Source organism: Prunus avium, chromosome 2 (genome assembly GCF_965620075.1).
Source record: "Prunus avium chromosome 2, drPruAviu1.hap1.1, whole genome shotgun sequence".
Taxonomy (NCBI): domain Eukaryota; kingdom Viridiplantae; phylum Streptophyta; class Magnoliopsida; order Rosales; family Rosaceae; genus Prunus; species Prunus avium.
Window position 1 is genome coordinate 8,704,813 of NC_142285.1, and position 23,641 is coordinate 8,728,453.

Below are 23,641 nucleotides of genomic sequence, written 5' to 3' on the forward strand. Positions count from 1 at the left end.
ACAGGGATTCCATGGTGAAATTGTTGCACAATCCAGTTTACTTGTTCTATAATGTAGGTTTCGATCCAGAGAAACTCTAGTGAATGGAAATATATAATTTCATAAAAAATTAAAGTGCAGAACTGCATAGATCAACAACAAAAATATAAGTAATCAAATTTTGCTTATCCACTAACAGTGAAAAAAAAAAAGGGGTGCAGTGCAGTATATAGCCCTTTATTGTCTTTGTCTAATAATCTGAAGGGTGTGTGAACACAACCACGACAAAGATTATGGTGTTGGTGCGCATTAATCCCTCATTTATGAGTGGTGAGGCCAGCCTTGAGCTTCTTATGGTACCAACATCGGTCTTGAATGATTTCGCTAGGATGGCATTATCAATTCCAGTGGCAAACACAAACATATATATATAAGCACTGAAACTGTTCCAGCATTTGCACTTCCGAATGCTGAAATGGCGTAGGCTGGTAAATTAGCATATGAGTTATACTGGCAATGGACTAATCCCTTAGGAAACACAAATAGGTCTCCAACTTTAAGCTTCTGAGTATATAGAACGTTTTTCTTGTCCACGAACTCTACTTCCAAGGAACCAACAAGGAATAGAAGTTCAGCCGGCCGAGGGTGGGTGTGAGGATGAAGATTGTTTGGGCGTTCGAAGCAATTTCGATAACAATTCACTGAACAGAACAGTGAAGAAATCCAAATTGAGAAAATTTGTCTCAAGACTGATTTTATGGGCATTAATGTTTTCACTTGAAAGGTTGCCAAGAATCTGGTTGATTTTGTCAATCGGTTGAAGTTTCTAGAGAGAAACATTTATATTGCTAGAGGGAGTAAGAAGAAGAAGCCAAGAATAACGAAGTATTCTAAATATCTTTTTATTTGGGAAGGAAGGTTTCAATTGAGTGCAAAAAGATCCAGAATAAATATGAAGCAATTGAAGATTCTATTAGGATTTTCCCCAATCAAAGAGTTGAGATCGAGGACGAATTCTTTACAACCAGGAGAGTCCTCGTTCGTAGGATATTTAAGCACAGCGTATGACACATTCTGTCCATTAAGAGCAGGGAACTCAGCCAAGGCAGCTTTCGTTATGTTAAAGGTTCCAGGAACATCATCGAATATGTCCCGGAATCCAGTGTAAGTAGAGAAATTAGCATCAACTGTGTTATTTTCCGGGACTATGTAGTAGGAAAGGATGTCGGGATCACTTGCAAGGACCCTTTTGTAGGTGGCCAGGGCTAGTACAAATATGATCAGCAATTGAACAACTCTCAAGGCCATGGTAGCTAGATAAATGGTTAGGCCTGAAACAAACTTGTTCTATTGCTGTTGGCATTTCACTGTCTTGCTAACATGGTATTTGTACACTTTTCCAGGAGCTGATAAGTACGCAATTGCTAGTTTTCTGTTGGAATTTACTATGTTGTTTCTATTTTATCTTCTTCTTGGCCTGATTGAAAAGACACAAGCCGGTATGAGCTGTGCACACATAAGTTAATTAACTAGAATATCAGCTCGACTGAATTTCTTAAGATGTATGAAATTGAGAGGAGTTGCAGATGACAACAATTGACTTTGTAAATGTCTTGTTTCTCTCTATCATCCAGCATGCATGACAACAAAGTGTACAATAGAATAGCCACAATCTGGCATGTGAATCCAAGCAGGGCCTATCAAATGACTATAATTTGCTTTGGTTTAACAGAGATGAACTAGGTGGAATTTTATGCCAGCAAACTAATCTGTGAAAAAGTAATTTTTAATGTCAGGTAATTATCTGGAAGCATTAACTTATGTTCCTTGAAATAACCAATATTGAATTCATATTATAATTCCTACTTTGATGTCTCAGTCCTTATAATTTTTCTTTAATTATGTTATCACAAACCCCCTCCTCAGTATGCATAAAGAGAGAGCTAGTTTGAGCTGACGGCTCAGGCTTGTAGGTGTTACATAGCTTGACCAGATAAAGGCACTGTTTGGGGTAGTCAAATATATTTACAAATTCTTCAACCCTCTCATCATCTCCTAAACTCTGTCTCTGTCGTTGTTTCATCTACCGTCAGTACGGACAACGTAAATTTGCTATTGTGGTTCATAAAGTATAGCTTATTTGAGTGTATCCCTTTTTTTATGTTACCTTTTTGTTATTAAATTTGTAAGTAAATTTGGTTAATCATAGTTGTAATAAGAAAACTTTTGGCTGCGAAATCATGTCGCTGCCAAAAAAACAAAGATGCAAGTTTAAAAACTCAATCATTGTATATCATAGTAAACCAACAATAAAGGATTACAAAGTGAACATCTTGTTGTAAACAATTCCTGAAACGAAATAGTGTCTTTTCTACAGGTCTCAATGTCTTTGCTCTTACTTTTGAGCAAGGATTAAAATATCGGTCGTGCAGTTAATATCGGGCCTCCAATTTACGGATATTTTTGGGGGATATATCGTTATCGTTTCAGGTATCGGGAAAAAATCAACAAAAATGACATGTAGGCATTAAAACACATAATTTTTGTGTAAAACTTTCATAGATGTTATGTACAATGTCAATGAATGTATTGAACAAATAAAACTCAAAATTTACTAATAATAAGATATACATATGATGAAATATAAGAGGTATGTAATGCACGTTAATTAAAAGTTTGAAAATAAAATATTGATTAGAATGAATAAACCATGCATAAATCCATAGTTTGTTTAAACATTGGATTATAATTTAGATAAGTGTCCATCTACATAAATGAAGAGCTCCTATGATGTTCAAACAATGAGGAACAACCATCTAGATTCATACAATAGTCATGCCAAGTCATGTAACTCGAGCAGTTTGTAAGCCATGTTTGAACATGGTGCACATAGGTCTCTCTTGAGCTCCCTACTGTCCTCCCATATATGGAATAGTTAGGATTAACCTAACTAGTAGGTCCATAATTTGTTTCATCATCTTGAGCTCCATAACTAGTTCCACTGTAATCAGACATGACATAACCATAGCCATCATAAGATTAATTTGAGTTAGTACTAGGTCTAGTTCCTATGCTCATAGATCCAAAACTAATCATCATGTCCTCTTCAGATGGATTGGAGGTATGTGGGCAGTGGTGTAAGATCCCACATCGACCAACGGAGAGGGGGTGATGTGCCCTATGTGTACATACCCGCCTCCATCTAGCACGAGGCCTTTTAGGAGCTCACTAGTTTCGGATTCATGGGAACTCCGAAGTTAAGCAAGTTGGGGCTAGAGCAATCTCAGGATGTGGGTGATCCACTGGGAAGTTGCTCGTGAGCTCCTAGAAACAAAACCGTGAGGTCAGAGAGGAGGGCCCAAAGCGGACAATATCGTGCTACGGCAGAGCCGATCCCGAGATGTGACAAGTGGACTGTGCATAGATTCTTCATATTAATAAATTATAGGGTTCTTGGCAAGGATTAGCTATTTTTGGGTTTCAATTTGCTTCAATTGCCTTCAAAACTTTTGGATTTTTTTTGGGTTCTGTTATGGATATAGGGAAATATAGGGGATATCGGCAAAATATCGGGGATATTGCACTTATCGGGGATATATCGTCGGAAGATATGGCTTTACCCCCCAGTATCGATGTCGACAGTTGAAAATACCGACATATCGGTATATTGGCCGATATTTCAATCCTTGCTTTTGAACACTCTTCAGTTTTAGCAACATTGTGACAAGAAACATTTTTCTTAGGCGAAAAAAATCCTTTCCTTGCTAATTGTCCTCCATGTTGTGCTAATGGAATGAGACTTCATGCCATTTATAGCCTTTGGGAATCTCTTTAGACTCTTTTGAGGTCAAAGTCAACTATTTAAAACACAGTGAACACTGAGTTGGCCTATAAGTGAATTAGGGAGAAAATCATTCTGAAGATACTTATGACAGAACGAAAGTAGACAGGGATTCCAGGGTGAAGTTGTTGCACAATCCAGTTTAGTTGTTCTAAAATGTAGGTTTCGATCCGGAGAAACTCTAGTGAACGGAAATATATAATTCAATAAAAAAAAATTAAAGTACAGAACTGCATAGATTAACAACAAAAACATAAGTAATCAAATTTTGCTTTTGCAGAAAAGCTAACACTGAAAAAAAGAGAGGGTGCAGTACTATATCGCCCTTTATTGTCTTTGTTTAATAATCTGAAGGGTGTGTGAACACAACCACGACAAAGATTATGGTGTTGGTGCGTTAATCCATCATTTATGAGTGGTGAGGCCAGCCTTGAGCTTCTTAACAGTATCAACATCGGTCTTGAATGATTTTGCTAGGATGACATTATCAATTCCAGTGCCAAACACAGACACAGGCACTGAAACCGTTCCAGCATTTGCACTTCCGAATGCTGAAACGGCGTAGGCTGGTAAATTAGCATCTGAGTTATACTGGTAATGGACTAATCCCTTAGGAAACACAAATAGGTCTCCAACTTTAAGCTTCTGGGTATATAGAACGTTTTTGGTGTCCACGAACCCTACTTCCAAGGAACCACCAACAAGGAACAGAAGCTCAGCAGCGCGAGGGTGGGTGTGAGGTGGGTTTACTCCCCCGTTTGCAGGATATTTAAGTACAGCATACGACACACTCTGTCCGTTAAGAGCAGGGAACTCAGCCAAGGCAGCTTTCGTTACGTTTAAGGTTCCAGGAACTTCATCGAATATGTCTCGGAATCCAGTGAAAGTAAAGAAATTAGCATCAACTTTGTTATTTGGCGGGACTATGTAGTCAAAAAGGATGTCGGGATCACTTGCAAGGATCCTTTGGGAGGTGGCCAGGGCCAGTAGAAATATGATCAGCAATTGAACAAATCTCAAGGCCATGGTAGCTAGATAAATGGTTTAGGCCTGAAACTAACTTGTTCTATTGCTGTTGGTAATTCACTGTCTTGCTAGCATGGTATTTATATACTTTTCCAGGAGCTAATAAGTTTGCAATTGCAAGTTTTCTGTTGAAATTTACTATGTTTTCTATGTTATCTTCTTCTTGGCCTAATTGAAAAGCCACAAGCCTGTATGAGCTGCGCACACATAAGTTAATTAACTAGAAGATCAGCTAGACTGAATTTCTTAAGATGTATGAAATTGAGAGGAGTTGCAGATGACAACAATTGACTTTGTAAATGTCTTGTTTCTCTCTATCATCCAGCATGCATGACAGCAAAGTGTACAATACAATAGCCACAATCTGGCATGTGAATCCAAGCAGGGGCTATCAAATGACTATAATTTGCTTTGGTTTAACAGCAAGAACATTGTGTGTATTCGAGGTTTTCCCTTAAACCCCTCCACCAATAATCAGAGATGAACTAGGTGTAATTTTATACCAGCAAACTTAGCTGTGAAAGAGTAAATTTTAATGTCAGGTAATTTATCTGGAAGCATTAACTTATGTTCCTTGAAATAGCCAATATTGAGTCCATGAGAGTCGTGCAATGGCTTTGTAGCGCAAGTGATTAAGAGTACGTATCTTTGCACCAATGTCTAGGTTTATATGAATTATTGCCCTTGCAGCACCTTGGAAACCGGCATCACTGATCTGGATAAGTGAATTATGAAGATCCAGCCACCGTGGGATTATTTTGATAAAAAGATTAAGTTATGTTGAAATTCATTTATGAGAAATCTGACAGGAACTTTCATTTTTTTTTTATCAAAGATGATAAAGAGTCAAGTGAAACACTTACATATATGCATCCAGCCAGCCCAATACTTCTTTATTTGAGGGGATTTGGGAGGCTATTTTTTAGTATACACTTTTGTTTTTAAGTATTTGTCCTTGCTCTTTCTGTTTTTTTTTTTAATTTTTAATAATCATTGCAAAAGAGTTAGAAACTGAAGATGTGTTTGGCTGTTTACATGTTAAAAAAAATCATTAAACTAGAATTCTGGCATTACGAGCAGAGAACTCAGCCAAAGCAGCTTTGTCCTTGAAGGTTTAAGGAAGTGAGAAAGGATATTAGGATCACCTGCTAGGACCATTTTTGGTGGTGGCTAGGGAAACTAGTATTGAAATTTTAAGGCTGGTAGCTAGATAAATGGTCAAACCTGAAGGCTTAAAATAACTATCTTGCTCAGGAGCTATAACGTGGGTCTTGCCGTGTGTTATTTTGATTTTGCTCTAAGTTGGATAGGTTCATTAGTTATTGATGACTTGATTGGTTTGTCTCGTCCCCGTCTTGCTTGTGTTGATTTTATGTAGTTGTGTCATTTGGGGTTTTTCCCCCCAGTTCAACCAAAAAAAAAAAAACTATCTTACTACCCTCTGCATATATATACTGTTCCAGGAGCTGAGCAGTTTCTAATTGCTATGGAAATTTACTATATTTTACTCTCTTTTTTTCTTTCTATGTTTTCTTCTTCTTGGCATGATGGAAAAGCCACAAGCTAGAATTTGCATATGAGCTGTATAGAGATATGAAATTAATTAACTAGAAGATCAACTTGACTGAATTTCTTAAGATGTATGAAAGTGAGAGGAGTTGCTAATTACTGTCATTAAATTTGTAAATGTTATTTTCTCTTTGTTGCATGCCTGACAGCAAATTGTACAGTAGATTATACCACAATCCGACATATTGATTCAGAGCAGAATAGATATACATTTTCAACTTCATGTCAGCACATTAATCTGTGAAAAAAGTAATTTTTAATGGGCTTTTTTATAACAAAACCTGAGGTTCACGGAATTATAAGAATACACCTTTTTTTATTTTTTGGGATTCGTGGTTCTTAAGGTTAATAGGCATGCTCACAAGTAATTCCTCTAAAAATCTGTTAAATTGATTACGTGACACACATAGGGGCCTCATATATCCAATAATATGATGCCATATGAATTATATAAAAATATATATTTTAAAAAATAATTTTAAGATGATAAACCATAAAAAAAAAATTAAAAACAAAAAAGATATTCACCACCTCCTCCATTGCACACCAATCCTCCGCGCCCAGCTGCCTGCCCCTCCACTCACTCCATAATTTTTTTTAGGTAAAATTGTAGCAATGGTCCCTGAACTAAGACCAAACTTTACTTTTCGTCCCTCATATTGCTAAATTGTTACGGTGGTATTTTAATTATGCCTTCACTTTCAGAAATCGTTATTTCTGTCATCTTAGTCAACTTGTCCGTTAAACATGAGGGCATATTTGTCTTTTCATTAATTTTAAATTGATTAAAATGTTATTATAAAAAATATTAAAAAAAACTCTCTCTCAACCCCCACAAATTTCTTCTCCCCCCCATTCCCCATGACCACCACCTACCACCATGAACCCAACGCCCCCGCCCTAGCTCGCAACTACAGAAAAGAGAAAACAAAAAAATCATCCACAAAATCCAGAACCCCAACAACAACAGAACCCCTGCAACTACAGGAAAGAGAAAAAAAATTCATCCACTGAGGCTGGAGAGAGAGAGAGAGAGAGAGAGAGAGAGAGAGAGAGAGAGAGAGAGAGAGAGAGAGAGAGAGAGAGAGAGAGAGAGAGAGAGAGAGAGAGAGAGAGAGAGAGAGAGAGAGAGATGAGATTTATTTTTTAAATTTTTTGTGTGCAAAGACATTTTTGCCCATGCCAAGTAAGACTTGTCCATGCCATGTAATCATTTTTAACGGAAAAGTTGACTGAGATGACAGAAATGACGATTTCTGAAAGTGGAGGCATAATTAAAGTACCACCGTAACAATTTAGCAATATGAGGGACGAAAAGTAAAGTTTGGTCTTAGTTCGAGACCATTGCTACAATTTAGCCTTAAAAAAAAAAAAATTCATTCATCAATCTATAACAAGAAATATATTAACCCAATACTAAATGAAAATACATTGATTTAGCTAATTATTTCAAAGCTAGAAAAATGACATCTATCTTTAATTAAGGCCAAATTGAGTCCACAGAGACCTTCAACTGTAGTTGCTGGTAAACTTAATATTGGGTAAAACCATATGACTCAATAAATTATCCAAGATTTTGAAGTTCATGATTTTCACAATAGCATCAAGCAAAAATTCAATTAACAAATACATACACAGTCCTGATCTCTTGGACCACAGGAGTCCAAGAGATTGTGGTCACTTACCGTTGGATATTAATCCAATGGTTCAAAAAAGTTTCTTAAAAGGAGTGCAAGAGTGAGTAAACCGTTGAATTTACATCCAACGGTGAGTGACCACAAATCTCTTGGACCCCTGTAGTCCAAGAGATCAGGACTATATACATACATACCTTGATAATTAGCCTTCAAATAAACGAAATTTTTTGTCTTGAGGATCCGTAGATGAGCCGTCAGTGTAGAGGAAATAGGTTTCTCTCTCTAACTTTTTTGCACGTTAGAAACACTAATATGTGTTGTCAGTCAAAAATTATACACAATAGATGGACATGTGCACTCTTATAGGTAGAGAGATGACCAATTAATTTCCTAGTGTAGTGCTAATTAATTACCACCCATCATGGTAATAAAATAGAAAATTACTTTTCTTAATTTGACCAATATGATTATTCAAAATAATATTTATTAAACCAATTAAATAATTTATTTATCACTTAGGCCACATCATGTGGGCTACATAGAATATTTATATAATCCTACATGGTGCAAATGATCTTCCACAACTACCATCACCTCATTCTCTTGTGCTTGGCTATTGTATTTATAGTTGCTTTCATTTCTGGTCAGTGGTTTTATGGCACTAGAATAATTAGGACAAGAAGGAGGAACTGTTGTTTCCCAGAATGACTTGGATCTATCATAGTGGCTTTGGGATGGGGAGAGGTTGCGGGAGGGTAAAGGGGAGGAGGAACAGTGAGGGTGGAGGATTGGCGTTCGATAGATGAGGTTGTGATTTTTTCTTGGTTTTTTGATTTTCGATTTTTTTAAAGTGTTTTCTATGGTTTATCATTTTTAAATATATATTTATTTAATTCACATGATGTCATATCATTGGAGATGTGAGGCCCACATGTGTGTGATGTCATAAATTTAACAGAATTTTGGACAGTTTTTGACAACATGGAACTATTTGTGAGCATGCAGGTTAACCTTGAGGACCACAAATGATATAAAAAAATGAAAATAAAAGACGCAACCAAATAGTTTTGTATAATTATGTTTATAATTTTTTTTTTTAAAAACTAATGACACAAATTTATCTAAAAGATACAAATTCTAGAATAGAGATGTTCTTCTCAAAGGTGCTTACAAACTTCAAGCTTCTATGCATAACTTATGTCTAAAATCATATCAAATCCCACTCAAATTGTTGGGTGTTGCGCTTACTTTCATCATTTCAAGGTCAATGTAGCTTGCTTAATTCCAGCTAGGGCTGCAATTCGGCCGGATCGGATCGGAAACAGCCATTCCAATTTCCGTCCAAAATTTTTCGGAATTCCTTAAACACTTCCGATTCCGATTCAGAAAAATTCCGGAATTTTTCGGAACTTTCCGATTCCGAAGTTTCAAATTCTTCAAAACAAATTCGTATAATATTGTTCCGATTCCGAAAAATTCCGAATTTTTTTGAAACTTTCCGATTCCGAAGTTTCAAATTCTTTAGAACAAATTCATATCAATATTATACGTAACTAACAAAAAAAATAATATTAAGATCCCAATTAGGCTTTCTATCAAGAAGCCCAACTAGGCATTAATTAAGAAACCCAATTAGAGACTTCATAAATACTACTAAATAATGACCTGTTGAGCCCACTTAAGATTGTAGGCTGAACTTGAAGTCTATTCAAGTACTGAATTGGGGTAAAGATATTTATAAAGAAGAAAACATATGAAGTCTATGTTTTCAATCGATGTGGGATTCCAACAACTCTCAGAAATGGGACTCCAACAACTCCAATAACTTTCATAGAAAAAGAACACATATGCATCCAAAACCTATGGATGGTATATCAAAACCAACTATCCTTATTTTATGCGTTTTTGGTTTCAGTCTATGATCAAAGCCCTTCTCCGTCAAATGATCAAACAATCCAATCAAATTATATCCAAAACAGTCAAATCTTCTCCTTCAAACATCATCATGCTCTGATCATGTGAATGAAAATTTATTGATTCAAATGCTAAAGATGGATTCACATTCATCAATCAATTGATGCTCAAGTTATAGTCAAGTGACCATCACGTTGGTTTTAGATTCTTGTGGGCATGAACATGTGTAAAGAGTGTTATTGCTCTAGGCAATTGGAATACTACAATTATTAAGATTCACTTAACATACTTATCTTATGTGTTGTATTTCATGTATATATAAAATAATTTTATAATTAATATTTTAAATGAAGATAGTTTAAAATTTTAAAAATACATACCTACATAGAATACAAAATATAATAGTATGATATGATACTCCCTAAATTTACCATATTTGTAGTACGTTTGGATATAACAAGCACACATTATGCATATTTGCCAAATATATATTACTATGTTTAGTATACTACTATATATTACCCGTAGTCTTAAAGTTATATACTACTATGTTTAGTATATTTTTTTGCCAAGCCTATGTTTAGTATGTATGAATATTTGTATGTGGGTACTAAAATATAACAAATAAGAAATGAAACATATATAAGACCTATAAACTAAAAATAATACAATTTTAATTAGAAACTCAGAATTTTTTGGAATCAAGTTGGAAAAATTGGATCGGAATGGGTTCGGAGAACTTCGGAATTTTTCGGATCGGAATTGCGGAATTTTCGGCATTTATCGGAAATATCGGATTCGGCATTTTCGGATATCGGATTTATCGGAGTCGGATTTTTTTGGAAATATTCGGACCAGAATCGGTCAGAATCAGATTTTCCAATCCAACTTACACCCCTAATTCCAGGAATGATTGATGGGGGCTTGTTCCCTAGCATCTAAGAGCTATCTCCCTTGTTGTCACTATGCCAAAAAATGACACTTATTATCAGAAAATTGAGGCTACACATTCAATCTCTCTCAAACAGATTTCAACTTGATCAAAGTCTCTCAACAACCTTCTCGCTTTTACTTCTTGATTTCCAGTCAATAACTCATGAGAAATCTTTTGTTTATTTGCTCTACCTTCTTCATTGGTTTGTATGATTTCCAATTGACGATTGGTTCCAACTATAATTTATAAGTTTCGTTGTATTTCCATTGAAGTCAGTCTTAATCGAAGCTACTTCAGTCCGATTTCATTTCTTTTACTTGTATTTCAGTTCGATCAAACTTGTCTTACATCGTCAGGATGGTAATGTCCAATCGGACTCAATCTCCTAATTAATATTAAAAGTTCATTAAGTCCGATTACAATTTTAGTGTTTTGTTTCTCTAAGTTCTCATCACACATGTGAAATATTGAAGTCCTTAATTAACCAGTTATATAAAAGAACCAATTCGTGCCCGTTCCCACTTGGAGCATAATGACTTGAAGAAGTTAAGCATGCGCAAGACATCTCTATTATATGTTCGAATTAAAAGCTTTCTATTGGGTTTTTCAATATTAATAGTGGCACGCCTATAACTAAATTACACATAATTTATTTGAGCCCATTCTAGGGCCCAAATAACTTAAAACCAACACACAAGTGCTAAAATACACTAGAACACTTTTTGGGGTGAACAACTTTTAGAAAAGTTCTTTTAAAAATTTTTTATAACAATTTCTTTACTAGTAAGTTCATGGATTGATGGAAATGATCGAATTAACAATGGAAAAACAAAACACAAAAATCATACATGATCAAATTGGCTAAATCAATAATACATAGACTAAATTGGCAAAATATGTACAATATTTAAGCACTTGACTGTTGAAAAAAATAACAGTTTTGGTCTCTGTAGTTTGTAAGATTGTCCACTTATGCCAATAGCTTTAATTTTAGCAATTTGAACCCTATAGTTTGATATAGGGATGGGCACGGTACGGTATGGTACAGTATTGAGCCCGTACCGTTACGGATACCGGAAATTTAAATCGGTATGGTACGGTATGGGATTATCGTTTGTCAAAATTGGTACCGTACCATACCGTACCGTGTCGGTATTGGTACGGTATCGGTACCATTTCGGTACAAAAATGACACAACTAAAAAATGAACCAATTCAATATTCAACATATTCATTTACCAAAATAAGTGATGCCTAAGTTACAAATTCAAAGATTCAACATATTCAATTATCAATATCCAAATCCTAATCAACATATTCAATATCCAAATCAACCAAATCCTAATCAACATATTCAATATCCATTGAATATAACATATTCAATATCCATCAACATATTCAATATCCAAATCAACCAAATCCTAATCAACATATGCAATATCCATCAACATATTCAATAGAAAATTATATATCTGAATAGTATTCGGTACGGTACGGTATTGATCGGTACCAAATACTTGATACCGCTACCATACCATACTTTATTGGTACGGTACGGTACGGTACCGAATATTGATCGGTACCGAATGAAACGGTATGAAATCGGTATGGTACGGTTCGGTTAGGGTACGGTTTCGGTATTTCGGTTTTAGATGCCCACCCCTAGTTTGATATCTTCGTAATTTAAGGACGCATCCGAAGTTTCATCCAATTTTATAACGGAGTAAGCACATGTTCCTCATATTTAGGAATATCTTGGACGAAATTTTAGATGGAATTGATAGAAATTTAACAGAATTTTTTATATGTATTTAAATTAGAAGAAAATCAAATTACAATGATCAAATTGCCAGAATTGAAAAAGTTGAAAAAATGGCAAACTACAGGACCGAAACTGACCTTTTGCTTAAGTTTTTATATTTGGTCGGAGACGATTCAAGAGATCTAACGGTTGAAATGATCGCATCTTTAACGAGCCATTTAGTGGTTGACCATTCAGTCCCTCAGTATACTTCCTCTCTTCATTTTCCCTCTTTCTTCCTAGGCTCTGCTGCAGGCCCGCCATTGCCCTCGCCCTCTCATTCACATCTCATCCACCCTCTGTTTATAAAATATGCTTTCGCTTCATAATAGTGCTTCCTGAATTTCGTGGTATGATTTCCTCTTCTTCTTCTTCCGTATCATTTTTGCTTGTGTTGTTCTGTGTGGTTGGTTGGCATCAGTTTAAGATTTTTTTAATTTGCAATTGTAGTTGTAAGGCTGCTTCATCTGGGTTTGATTTTGTTAACTAGGGTTTTTTGAGCTATGATATCTGAAATTTATGATGATATTAGCTTTGATTTTGTCAAGAGAGTGTTACCTCATTCACAAACCTAAGTGACATCTCATCACGCCCTTTGTTATTAGCTTGGAGATTAGATGGATTCCCAAATTGGAGAGTGAGACTTGGGAATAGATAAATATTAGAGAGATCAGAGATTGAGATTTGGAAACAGGGAAGGGAGAGAGAGTTTCCTTTCTATCTTGTCTGTTGTAGCCATGATGTTACTGTTTTTGTTTGCTTTAAATCCCTCTCTCTCTCTCTCTCTCTCTCTCTCTCTCTCTCTCTCTCTCTCTCTCTCTCTCATCTGGACCAGCTCCAGTGTTACTTGTGTCATTGAACCAGCCCTTATACATACTTTGTATATATTAATAATACAAGTAACACTAGGGCCAGCCAATGAAATGCTTTTTGTCAGAATACTCTATAAAGGGTAATCAAACCAAAAAAACTGATTGAAAATTTCATATTTGTTTTGGAGCAAATTCATAATATTCTAATAAAACATTGAACATGGGAACACCATTGAAATTTTTTGGTAGTACTTTACAATTGCTCAAAAGAAATTTAGCACCACCAAAAGATCACTTGGAGAAACCAATGTAAGAACAAAGTCAGAGATCCCCAGATTTTCGCAGGACCTAATAGGTGTTAGAATTGTCATAAAGAGAAATAGTTAGAAGCTATCAGAAAGTTGCTAGAAATATCATAAAAACAAACTATTAGAATAAGGTAGCATACATTTTTTTTAATAAAAAAGATGAACACAACGTTTTGAAAATGCAGTAAGTTGAAAATTTGGTGCATTGGAGGAAGCTCAACAAAATTACCTGTTCAATTGGATAGATTATGAATTTGAAATAATTCTTAATTTTTTACTTTATTTTTTTGTGTGTGCCTAGAGTAGTATAAATACGATGAGGTTCAGTTATGTTCTTTTAACATTGCAGGAGAACGATATTCCTTTTAGCTCTACCTCCGCTTCCAACAATCCAATAAAAAAAATAAATAGAGTATGATGTTACAGAAGAAGTTAAGGTCAACTAGAAGTTTTCAAGCTGAAGGAGCTTTTAGTGAGGGTATAACAGACAGATTCAGTAATCTCCCAGATGAAGTTGCTCATCTTATTCTTTCCTTCCTCACTTTCGAAGACCTCACTCGAGTGGGTACTGTCTCCAAAAGATGCAGAAAATTTTATGTATCAGCGCCATCAGTGAATTTTGATGCAAGTCAGGCAAGAACCAACCAGAAGCAAGTAGAGTTGATGAGTTCTTTGGATCGGTACTTGTTTCATCGTGGTGATAATAAGTTGCAGCGTTTTTCCGTTTTCTGGAATTTCTTTAAAAGCAAAAGTGTAAGTAAGCTTTCTGATGAGCATTTTCGGATAATCACGTGGATTCATAATGCAGTAAGGTGTAATGTTGAAGTGCTTAACCTTTATTTCTTAGCACTCCATACCACCATGTTTGCGTTGCCTTCTTGCGTTTTTCTTTCTCAATCCTTGAAGTCTCTATCAGTTTGCTGTTCCGGGGTGATTCTTCAAGCACCCTCCTTATCTTTTTCATGCAATCTCCTTTCCTTGAGGTTGAGTTGTGTTAATATAGTAGATGAGAGTTTCTTTAAATGGATCTCATTTACCTGCAAATGCCTTAAGGAAATACAACTTTTACGCATTACAGGGATAGAACGTATCACCATTGAAAGCTTGTCTTTGGAATCATTTGGGTTTTTTTCAGTTTGTGGTATTAAACTCCTCCATCTTAGCATCTCTGGTGAGAAACTTGAAGAAATACAATTAGATTGGGAATTTGATGCTCGTCCTGACAGCTGCTCATTAAATATTTTTGCGCCAAATCTTAGAAAGTTGAAATGGGAAGGGAAGCTGTTGAATAGCCAAAACCTCGGGAAGTTAATGAGTTTAGAAAAAGCTCAGATTTTTCTGGAGCCTGAAGTAAATGACTTTGACAATTTACATGCAGTTCTTTGCAGTTTGTGCAAGGCTAAAGTTCTTATTCTAAACGAGAAGACCATTAAGGTAAAATGACACTACCCATTCCTCTTTGTAAAATATATATATATATATATATATATATATATATATATTTTACAAATTGAATCTTTTAAAAGGATATTACAGCTTCTGTATATTGTGACTTGAGAGTTTTGTATAATGTTGATGGTGTTGCTTGATATTGGTGACACTAAATTGATGGCATATTACTCATATAATGTTCACACTCATCTTCAATTTTTCTTGAATGCCATTTATTTGTATCACTTTGAAACTGAGTCCTATGTTGATAATTTTGTAATTTAATTATAAATCAACGTAATAAAACTGGAAAAATGAAGTAAAATGGGTAACATGAGAATTCAAACTGTTGACCAACTAATGATTATTAATCTAGTTTACGAAAATATATTGCATTTAATAAAACATTTTACTTTTTTCTTTCTTAGGATTGGTTTCTTGTCCTTTTTCTATTTAAGATTTTTTGTTGAAAAATTGCAGGCTCTGCACAAGGAAGGTTCCATGCCAGCATCGTTAGATATTTTTCATTTCGGTATGCATTTGAGGAGCTTGAATGATGCCCTAGTTCCAGCAGCGGCCTGTCTTCTTAAAGGAATGCCTAATTTGAATACCTTGGATATAAAGTCTAAACCACCCAGAGGGCAGCCTTGCATGGTAAGTGAGATTTTGTGTTGCCTCTTAACCACCCTCTTTCATTCATATTTCCTGGTGTAATTTTTTCAATCAGGTGCTTATGAATCATCGCTAATATATAAAGTAGTTGTCTTTTCTCATATTCAAATAATTGTTTTTTTTTTCAACACGATTTGGTAAATTTCATTTGATTTTAATTTGTTTCCTTCTTCCCTTTCCAGTCATCTGGGTTTGATATGGGATACTGGAAATTGCAAAACCTTGCTTTCATTTATCATATTGAGGAGGTAACTATTGAGCTCTCCAATGGATCTAATGAAATTGAGTTTGTGCGGTACATTCTCGAGCATGCCGTGAATTTGAAGAAAATTGTCATTCTTTTTCAATCAAGATCTCGACAATCTAATGACGTGCTAGGGAAGGTAAGAAAATGCAAGATGATCTCGACGCCCATTATTTTGATTCGGGGAACTGTTCGATGATGGAAAAGCAAGCATGCTTGTTCGTTTTGGGAAACTATACTTTTGAAATGGGAATTCTTGATCCTGCTGATGAACAGAACCTCACACAGCTTTTGGAAGAAGTGACTGCATCCGTTAAGGCTGATATGGAAGAGATCAAAAATCTCCTTCTTGATCTTCATGACCTCAACAAAGAAACCAAGTCTTCACAATGTTAAAGTTCTAAGACGGTTGATAGATAGAATTAACAATGACATGGTTACTATTCTGAGGAAAGCAAAAAACTCAAAGCAAGGTGGGAATTGCTTGATCACTCTAACATGGCTAATTGAAATGTATTCTTGCTCTACAAGGAAGGAACCCCTGTTGATCGAATGAGGATTTCAGTGTCTAATGGTTTGAGAATTTAGCCAGGAGGGATAATGATTAATTTGCAGTTGATAGAACAGATTGTTAAAGAGTACAAAAAAGGTCTCAAGAGTAGGTATTTCAGTGCCACAGGGGAGGAAGCAAGGAAATGATTGATAAGTGGGCAGGTCAAAGTTTTTTGAACTGAAGCCAGAGCTGCTAATGGAGAATCAGGAAAGGCATAAGGCCTTAAAGGACTTACAGAGGGATGTGTTCCTAAGCATTGCTGTGTTGGTTGAAGGGCAAAGCGAACAGATGGATGATATTGAACTGAATGTGGCTGGTGCTGGGGCTTACACTAATGGAGGAACTAATGCACTTTTTGATGCTAAGCAGATGAAAAAGAGAAGAGGAAGATGGGTTTGCTGGATTGGATTGGGGCTTTGGCATTGTTTGTGTTGCTGGTATGCTGATTTCTGCCTTAGCTTCTTGAAATTTTGTAGAACAAAGTTCATCTTCAATGTGGCTGTGATTGTTGTTCTGCAGTGGAGTTACGGTCTGTGAGTAATATAGTGGCTGATTGATGGAATCATTGCATTCATTACTTCTGAAATCTAGGATGCATTGTTTGGTTGTTTCTTTTTGTATCCATAAAAGCTGATATCTCTCACGATTTTCTGACTTTAAGTTTCGAAAGAAATTCCTCAAATATATTTACTAATTCATGTGTTTCAAGCTCTGGTAGATTAAACTTAAATACTTGGAGCCAATGTTGTCCCGGAAATTTGTTGCACAAAACAGGGGTTGAAGTTGGCATTTGAAGGAATTTGATACACATTACACCTTTTTATTGCTCTTAACAAGAGTTTTTCTTGCAGGAATGTTTTCAAGAACTTGTCAGCCTAAAGGCTAAAAAAAAAAACAAAACAAATTTACTGTGTTTCTCGAGACTCTCCACTCTGATTTCTTCGGTTCGAGGAACTAACATGGTGGGAGGTCTGTAGGTGGAGGCAAGACAGAGTGATCCGTCCTTCCCATTTTCTACAACAAAAGCAGTCTTCAAACCCCAGCTAGTATGGAGCTCTAAGTGACAGCGCATGAACAACACACCTAATGATGATCAAATACCGTTCAAACGTTTAGTGAATGGCCAAAAGAAACAAAATTTATTCTTGCTTAATTACGAGCTTTGACGTTTAATGTAGCACGCTGTTTGGTTATGGTTATGTGTTTACCTGGATTATCAGCCCTGAACCTTATGGCAGTCCAACCACCGGTGGGAACTCCAACTGTATTTCTCTCAGGAGGATCCACCAGGTTAAACTTTGCCGGATCCTTTTTGGGGTCGAAGTTCCCAATTCCAGCCCCAACAACAAAGAAACCATGGAGGTGGAATGGATGGGACTCCACAGTGAGAAGATTAGTGTCTTGTAGCACCAGTTCCACTGTTGAATTGAAGACAATCTTGTTAAGCCGAGTGCCTAGTTTGGTGGCAAGGTTGGCGATGAGTGGTACCGGTGTAGTTGAAAGGTATTGGAGGGCTGTCCGGGAAGTCTCTGGTAAATACCCCTTGGTGTTGAAATAATGAGCCTGAAGTAGCCCAATTTGGGGCATCGCAAATGTGATGTTGTTTAAAGAAGCAGTGAGCTGTGTTCCATGTAGGCAAGAATTTCTGTATAAGGCGCGAGCTTACATTTTTCAGAACATGGAAAGAGAGGCCCTGGCTTTCCATTAATGGTGTGTGCATCTGACATGTTTGGTGGCAATCCCAGTCTGTTTCCTTCTTTAACAACCTCTTCGACGTCGTTATTCCACCATTCTCCTACAGAATTCACAAGAAACTATACGATTAATCTGCACATAAGCTCTCAAATTTTCAGTATATGAATTCGAAAATCTTGTTATCGTTACATGCACCGACTCACCCAAGACAATATTCACTTCCCTGCAAGGCTGGGGGAATGGAAACCCAGTCCCTTGTTTCGGCATGATCACAATGGCTCCATACACAGTGGCTCTTAGCCAAAAGATATGTGCATGCCACCAAAGTGTCCCTCTTTGCCCTGCTATAGTAATATTGCAGGTGTAACTGTGCCCAGTCTTGATAGGGCATTGTGTGATATAGGCTGGCCCATCTGCCCAGCCATTGCGATATTGCTTTAGTCCATGCCTGAAAAATTCCACCAGACTAATTAATGTTAATTAATAATTAAACCCAAATGCTCATATTAATTTCAGGCTACTATAATCATATCAGTTCACATATAAATATATCCTACCAATGAATTGACATGTTATATTGTGCATGGTTGGTCAGATTCACAAGAAGTGTATCTCCTTCTTTAGCATAAACTGTTGGTCCAGGGAACATCCCATTTACTGTAACAATGGGCTTCGAATGGCACAACCTGCTCACATTCTTCGTTCGAACCTGAAAATAGATGTAGAAATAAATAAATAAATTGTAAATACATCATAACATCCGTTAAAGGTCTGCCATTATGAAGTGCTCACAAGCAAAAGAATACGAGTGAGATATACAAACAAGCAAAAGAATTTTTCCTAGAAAGGTACTAATTTTGCAGCATTGATGTAAAACTTTCATTTCTCTATTTAAAATTTTTTAAGTCCTTAATAATATGGTAAGCGAAACAAGAACCTTGCTTCTAAGCTTTGGGACCAGTTGTTTATTCATTATCTGGTCGTATTGAGTCCTTTTGTCCTGGGCTGGATTAGTGACTGCATGAGGGTTTTTACTATATCACCGGTGGGGCTTTCTTTCAGTCTATACAACATGAACACTGTCGAGGGGTAAAATGGGAGTTATCTTAAATTACATTCTAGAGTGGAGTCCTTCTATAGGAAGGGCCTTATATATGACCCTTAGGTGAGGTCATATCTCTTAATTGTTGGATCAAGCTAATTAATTTGATCAAACAGTTAAGAGATAGGACCTCACCTAAGGACCGTAAATAAGACCCTCACTATAGAATTCTTGCTCTAGAGTGATTCTATAGTATGAACATGTTTACTAATCAGGAATCAGGATAACCAGGAATCGGAGTAACCATGAATCGGGTTAAGTAGGAATCAAGTTAACCAAGAATCAGAGTCATGCATTTCAATTAAGTTGTTCACTAACTGTCATGAATCGGAATGAAAATAGAGTTCATTCCCATTAAAAATGTTTACTATCCATCACGAATCAGAATGAAAAACATTTTGATTATGAAAATGCCTTTAAACAAAATATGTTTTTTTAAAAATTTTTCCAAAGACTATTACAATTTTTCATATGATTTTTTTTTTGGTGAGGGGTATTTTTGGCATGAAAGACTTGATTCCCTTTCACCCTTCTCCAATCCCACCTCCCTCCTCCGAAATCAAATCTCTCTGTGACGGCGGCACGACAGGTGGGAAGTGGTGACTGTAGCTTCTAAGTTTTAGGGTTTCTTATTTTGTGTTTGTATTGGGCTGGATGTTTGTTTTTGGGCCTCAACTATTCTAATTTTCTATTTTTGATTTATGTTGGGCTGAGGTCTTGTACGTATTGGTGATGGGCTATTTTTATTTTTGTATATTCTACCTATGTAATCCCTTTCATTTTAAATGGAATGAATTACTCGGGTCAGGATCTAGTGAGAACAGCTATATAAGAACATTATATGAGAACACCATTGGATCTAATCTAACGGCTCTGCGAAAAACAATTGTAAGTGAAACAATTGTACTAGAATGAGGCCCTCACCTCAACTTGTTCTCTCTCTTACCTCCAAAACTTTTTCGCGAAATTTTTCTTTCCCTGGCGCCATTTTTTCCCGCATTGTCTCTTGTCCTGCCCTTGAATTAAATGTAGATATTTTTTCCCCAAAATTATATTAAAATACTGAAAGCAATCAGCTTTACCCATCCCAGTTACCCTTCCTGTGGACTTTTCAATCTCCATGAAGTACATCCCTCTTTTCTCATCTATCTTTCCATCTACACCCCATTTCCTTGCTTCCATTTCTATACAAAGCATCACTCCTCTCATCTTCAGAAATTTTTCCGCCATGGCCTCCTGGCCCTCATTGTCCAATCCCTCTAATTAGTAAGTTCCGCGAAATCCACAACATAGATTTTGCCTTTCAATTCATAGAAATTTATTCTCTTTATTAGTAATTGATATCAAATTGTGTACATGAATATGTTGGAAGAGAAGCTGCTATTAGAAAGAGAAGCACGGGCTCCCAATTTAAGTTCTTGGTTGCTCCTATATATGCCTATGTTCTTCCGCGCAGTAAGTTTTGCAATTTTCTCTATTTTTTTTTTTTTCACTTAATTGATTTTATCGATATTTCCCATCTGGGTCTTGAGCCCCTTCAACAATTTTGTCTGTGGATATTTGATTTTGCAGGTCGACTCTCGTTGGGTAAGAACTCAGTTGTACGGTTACCGTTTGTTTACTTATGTGTTGGTGGGAGCATTTGCTCTTGGCTTTTATTTGGTATATCCTTTTTCTATGGTGCTATGCTGTTGAAAATTCACCATGCTAGAAGAAACGAAAAGTTTTGATCATTGCATATAGCTTGTGAACTGAGGTTTATAGTTGGTAATAATTAGTACCTTGCTTAGAAACTGGAACTAAAGTTGATAGATCTTAGTATTTTCTGCCACAAGTTTGGATCTTTAGGGATATGCTTTTGCAATGAGTGGCTATGGAATATGAAATGTTATAGGATGTGTGTGTAAATTACATGGGGCAATTTTTTGGATCGTTTTTTGTTCCTGGATCTTTTAGAGTGCCTATAAATGAGTGTAAAATCTGTACTATAATGATGGAGCAGAAGGAATTTCTTCCTCATTAAAGTAGCCAACTTTGTTCTTTATATGTATATGTACAAAACAAAATTTAGGCATGGTCTTTGTCTATATTTTTTAATGCCACTTTTTTCTTTTGTATTTGGTTCTTTGTATGTATTTCTTTTTTCTTTCTTACTTTTGATAATAGTGTGAGTAGTATGATATGGGTATCATTTCTGTATCTTAATGTGTTGATAATAATGTGAGTTGGTACCATTTGTGTACCTTAATGTGTTGATAATAGTGTGAGTGCGTATCATTTCTGTATCTTAATGTGTTCACAATAGTGTCAGTATGTATCATTTATGTACTTTAATGTGTTGACAATAGTGTGAGTAGGTATCACTTATGTATCTTAATGTGTTATTAATAGTTTGAGTAGGTATCATTTGTGTACCTTAATGTGGTGATAATAGTGTAAGTTGGTATCATTTTTGTACCTTAATGTGTAGATAATAATGTAAGTAGGTATCATTTTTGTATCATAATGTATTGACAATAGTGTTAGTAGGTATCATTTCTGTATCTTAATGTGTTGACAATAATGTTAGTAGATATCATTTCTGTATATTAATGTGTTGACAATAGTGTTAGTAGATATCATTTATATATCTTAATGTGTTGATGATAGTATCAGTAGTATGGATATGGGTATTAGGTCTGTATCTTCATGTTTTCGTAATAGTTTCAGTATATCTTATGTAAACGGTGTATGTTGCAGGTATAAAATGGAATCTGGGTTTGAACTATGTTTCACAAAGGCGAGTACAGTCATGTAATTAAGCAATTTCTATGTATAAACGTCAGTATTAAAATTCATAATAAAATATGGGTCATAAACGATTCAAAGGATTCACTAGAGCTTCAACATCATATTTTTATAATTTTAAAAAATTATAAATTTTACAAATAATAGAGAAATGACACAAGTCAGAATTGCAATGCAGCATCATTACTTGTTTGCCACCAAAATATTTCTCGTAAACACTTCAAAAGGATTCACCAGAGCTTCAACATCACTTCATTTATTGTTCACTAAAGCTTCATAATATTATTTTTATTTTTTGACTAAGAAGTCTTCATTAGCACTTTTATGAATGCTTTAAGATGAACTCAAAAGGTGTAGAAAGTTTCACATTGAGTTTGTAGAATTTTTTGGTGTGTATTTTTCTGCTATTTAATGAAATACTATGGTTTTTGGTGTGTCATCAGTGCTTCTAACGAGCATCATTTTGCGTAGCGCCACGTGTCATCAGAGTTTCAATTTATGTATGTTTATCTTTAAAAATTCACAAACAATTAATTAAAAATTTGAAAAAATCCATCCTTAATTTCTTCAAATTCCATGCGACATTATCTTCGATTATGATGCGCTACATGTTTGATTTTAAACAAATTCCAAATAATTAATTCAAGTTTGCTTCATTACTAACAAGAACACTAAGTTAAGATCACTCTTCATCACTATAACTCTTCCCCCAATTATTACTTCAAATTTCCCAATGTTAAATTTTGATTTTCTTGCATCAGAGTCGAAGATAATGTTACAAGGAATTTTTAGAAATTTTCGGTGTATTTTTTTTATTTTTGTAATGAATCTTCTTCAATTTTTTAAGATAAACTCAAAAAAATGAAAAAAAATAATAATACATGGCGCTACGAGATACTGACATCCATTGAAAAAGCTGATGATGCACACATCGGGCACTGCCATGTGTCATTCTCTATTATTTATTACTATTTTTCAATATTTTGAATTCCAAAAATCATAATAAATTTGAAAAATTCACTAAAATAGACTCCAGACTTCTTGTGACATTTCCAACATTTTTTGAGACTTCAAATATAATTTTGACTAAGGGAAAAATTCAAATAATTTCACAAAGTCAAGTTTGCTTCCATACTAACAATGACACTAAGTTAAAGATCACTAGTCTTTATAACTGTAACTCTTCCTCCAACTATTACTTCGAATTTAACAAATTCAAGTTCTTATTTTCACGCATTAGAGTTGAAGATCATGTCGCAAGGAATTCGTAGAATTTTTTGGTGTATTTTTCTGATTTTTTAATGATTTTTTGTGAATTTTTAAAGATAAACTCACAA

The 23,641-nt window shown here is 35.4% G+C and overlaps 3 protein-coding genes and 3 pseudogenes across 4 annotated transcripts; 2 read left to right on the forward strand and 4 right to left on the reverse strand.

Annotated features, from left to right (window-relative positions):
• Window positions 1-206: 206 nt before the first annotated feature.
• Window positions 207-1,327, reverse strand: LOC110747789 (germin-like protein 9-3; annotated as a pseudogene).
• Window positions 1,328-4,014: 2,687 nt separating this feature from the next.
• On the reverse strand, window positions 4,015-4,881 carry LOC110746937 (putative germin-like protein 9-2). Its single transcript, XM_021947164.2, has one exon. The coding sequence runs from the start codon at window positions 4,844-4,846 to the stop codon at window positions 4,226-4,228; it is 621 nt and encodes a 206-aa protein (XP_021802856.2). The 5' UTR covers window positions 4,847-4,881; the 3' UTR covers window positions 4,015-4,225.
• Window positions 4,882-12,866: 7,985 nt separating this feature from the next.
• LOC110765252 (putative F-box/FBD/LRR-repeat protein At4g03220) lies at window positions 12,867-16,370 on the forward strand. Its single transcript, XM_021968336.2, has 4 exons — window positions 12,867-13,050; window positions 14,170-15,254; window positions 15,732-15,905; window positions 16,106-16,370. The coding sequence occupies exons 2-4, from the start codon at window positions 14,235-14,237 to the stop codon at window positions 16,364-16,366; spliced, it is 1,455 nt and encodes a 484-aa protein (XP_021824028.1). The 5' UTR covers window positions 12,867-13,050; window positions 14,170-14,234; the 3' UTR covers window positions 16,367-16,370.
• Window positions 16,371-16,413: 43 nt separating this feature from the next.
• LOC148296411 (syntaxin-112-like) lies at window positions 16,414-17,913 on the forward strand (annotated as a pseudogene). The gene is made up of 2 exons (XR_015833840.1): window positions 16,414-17,157; window positions 17,572-17,913. The product of XR_015833840.1 is annotated as a syntaxin-112-like (transcript).
• LOC110765246 (laccase-2-like) lies at window positions 17,675-18,307 on the reverse strand (annotated as a pseudogene).
• Window positions 18,308-18,324: 17 nt separating this feature from the next.
• On the reverse strand, window positions 18,325-20,747 carry LOC110765247 (laccase-11-like). Its single transcript, XM_088248513.1, has 4 exons — window positions 20,613-20,747; window positions 18,973-19,124; window positions 18,619-18,863; window positions 18,325-18,515 (listed from the first exon to the last, which is right to left on the reverse strand). The coding sequence occupies exons 1-4, from the start codon at window positions 20,745-20,747 to the stop codon at window positions 18,325-18,327; spliced, it is 723 nt and encodes a 240-aa protein (XP_088104639.1).
• Between the last annotated feature and the right edge of the window lie 2,894 nt (window positions 20,748-23,641).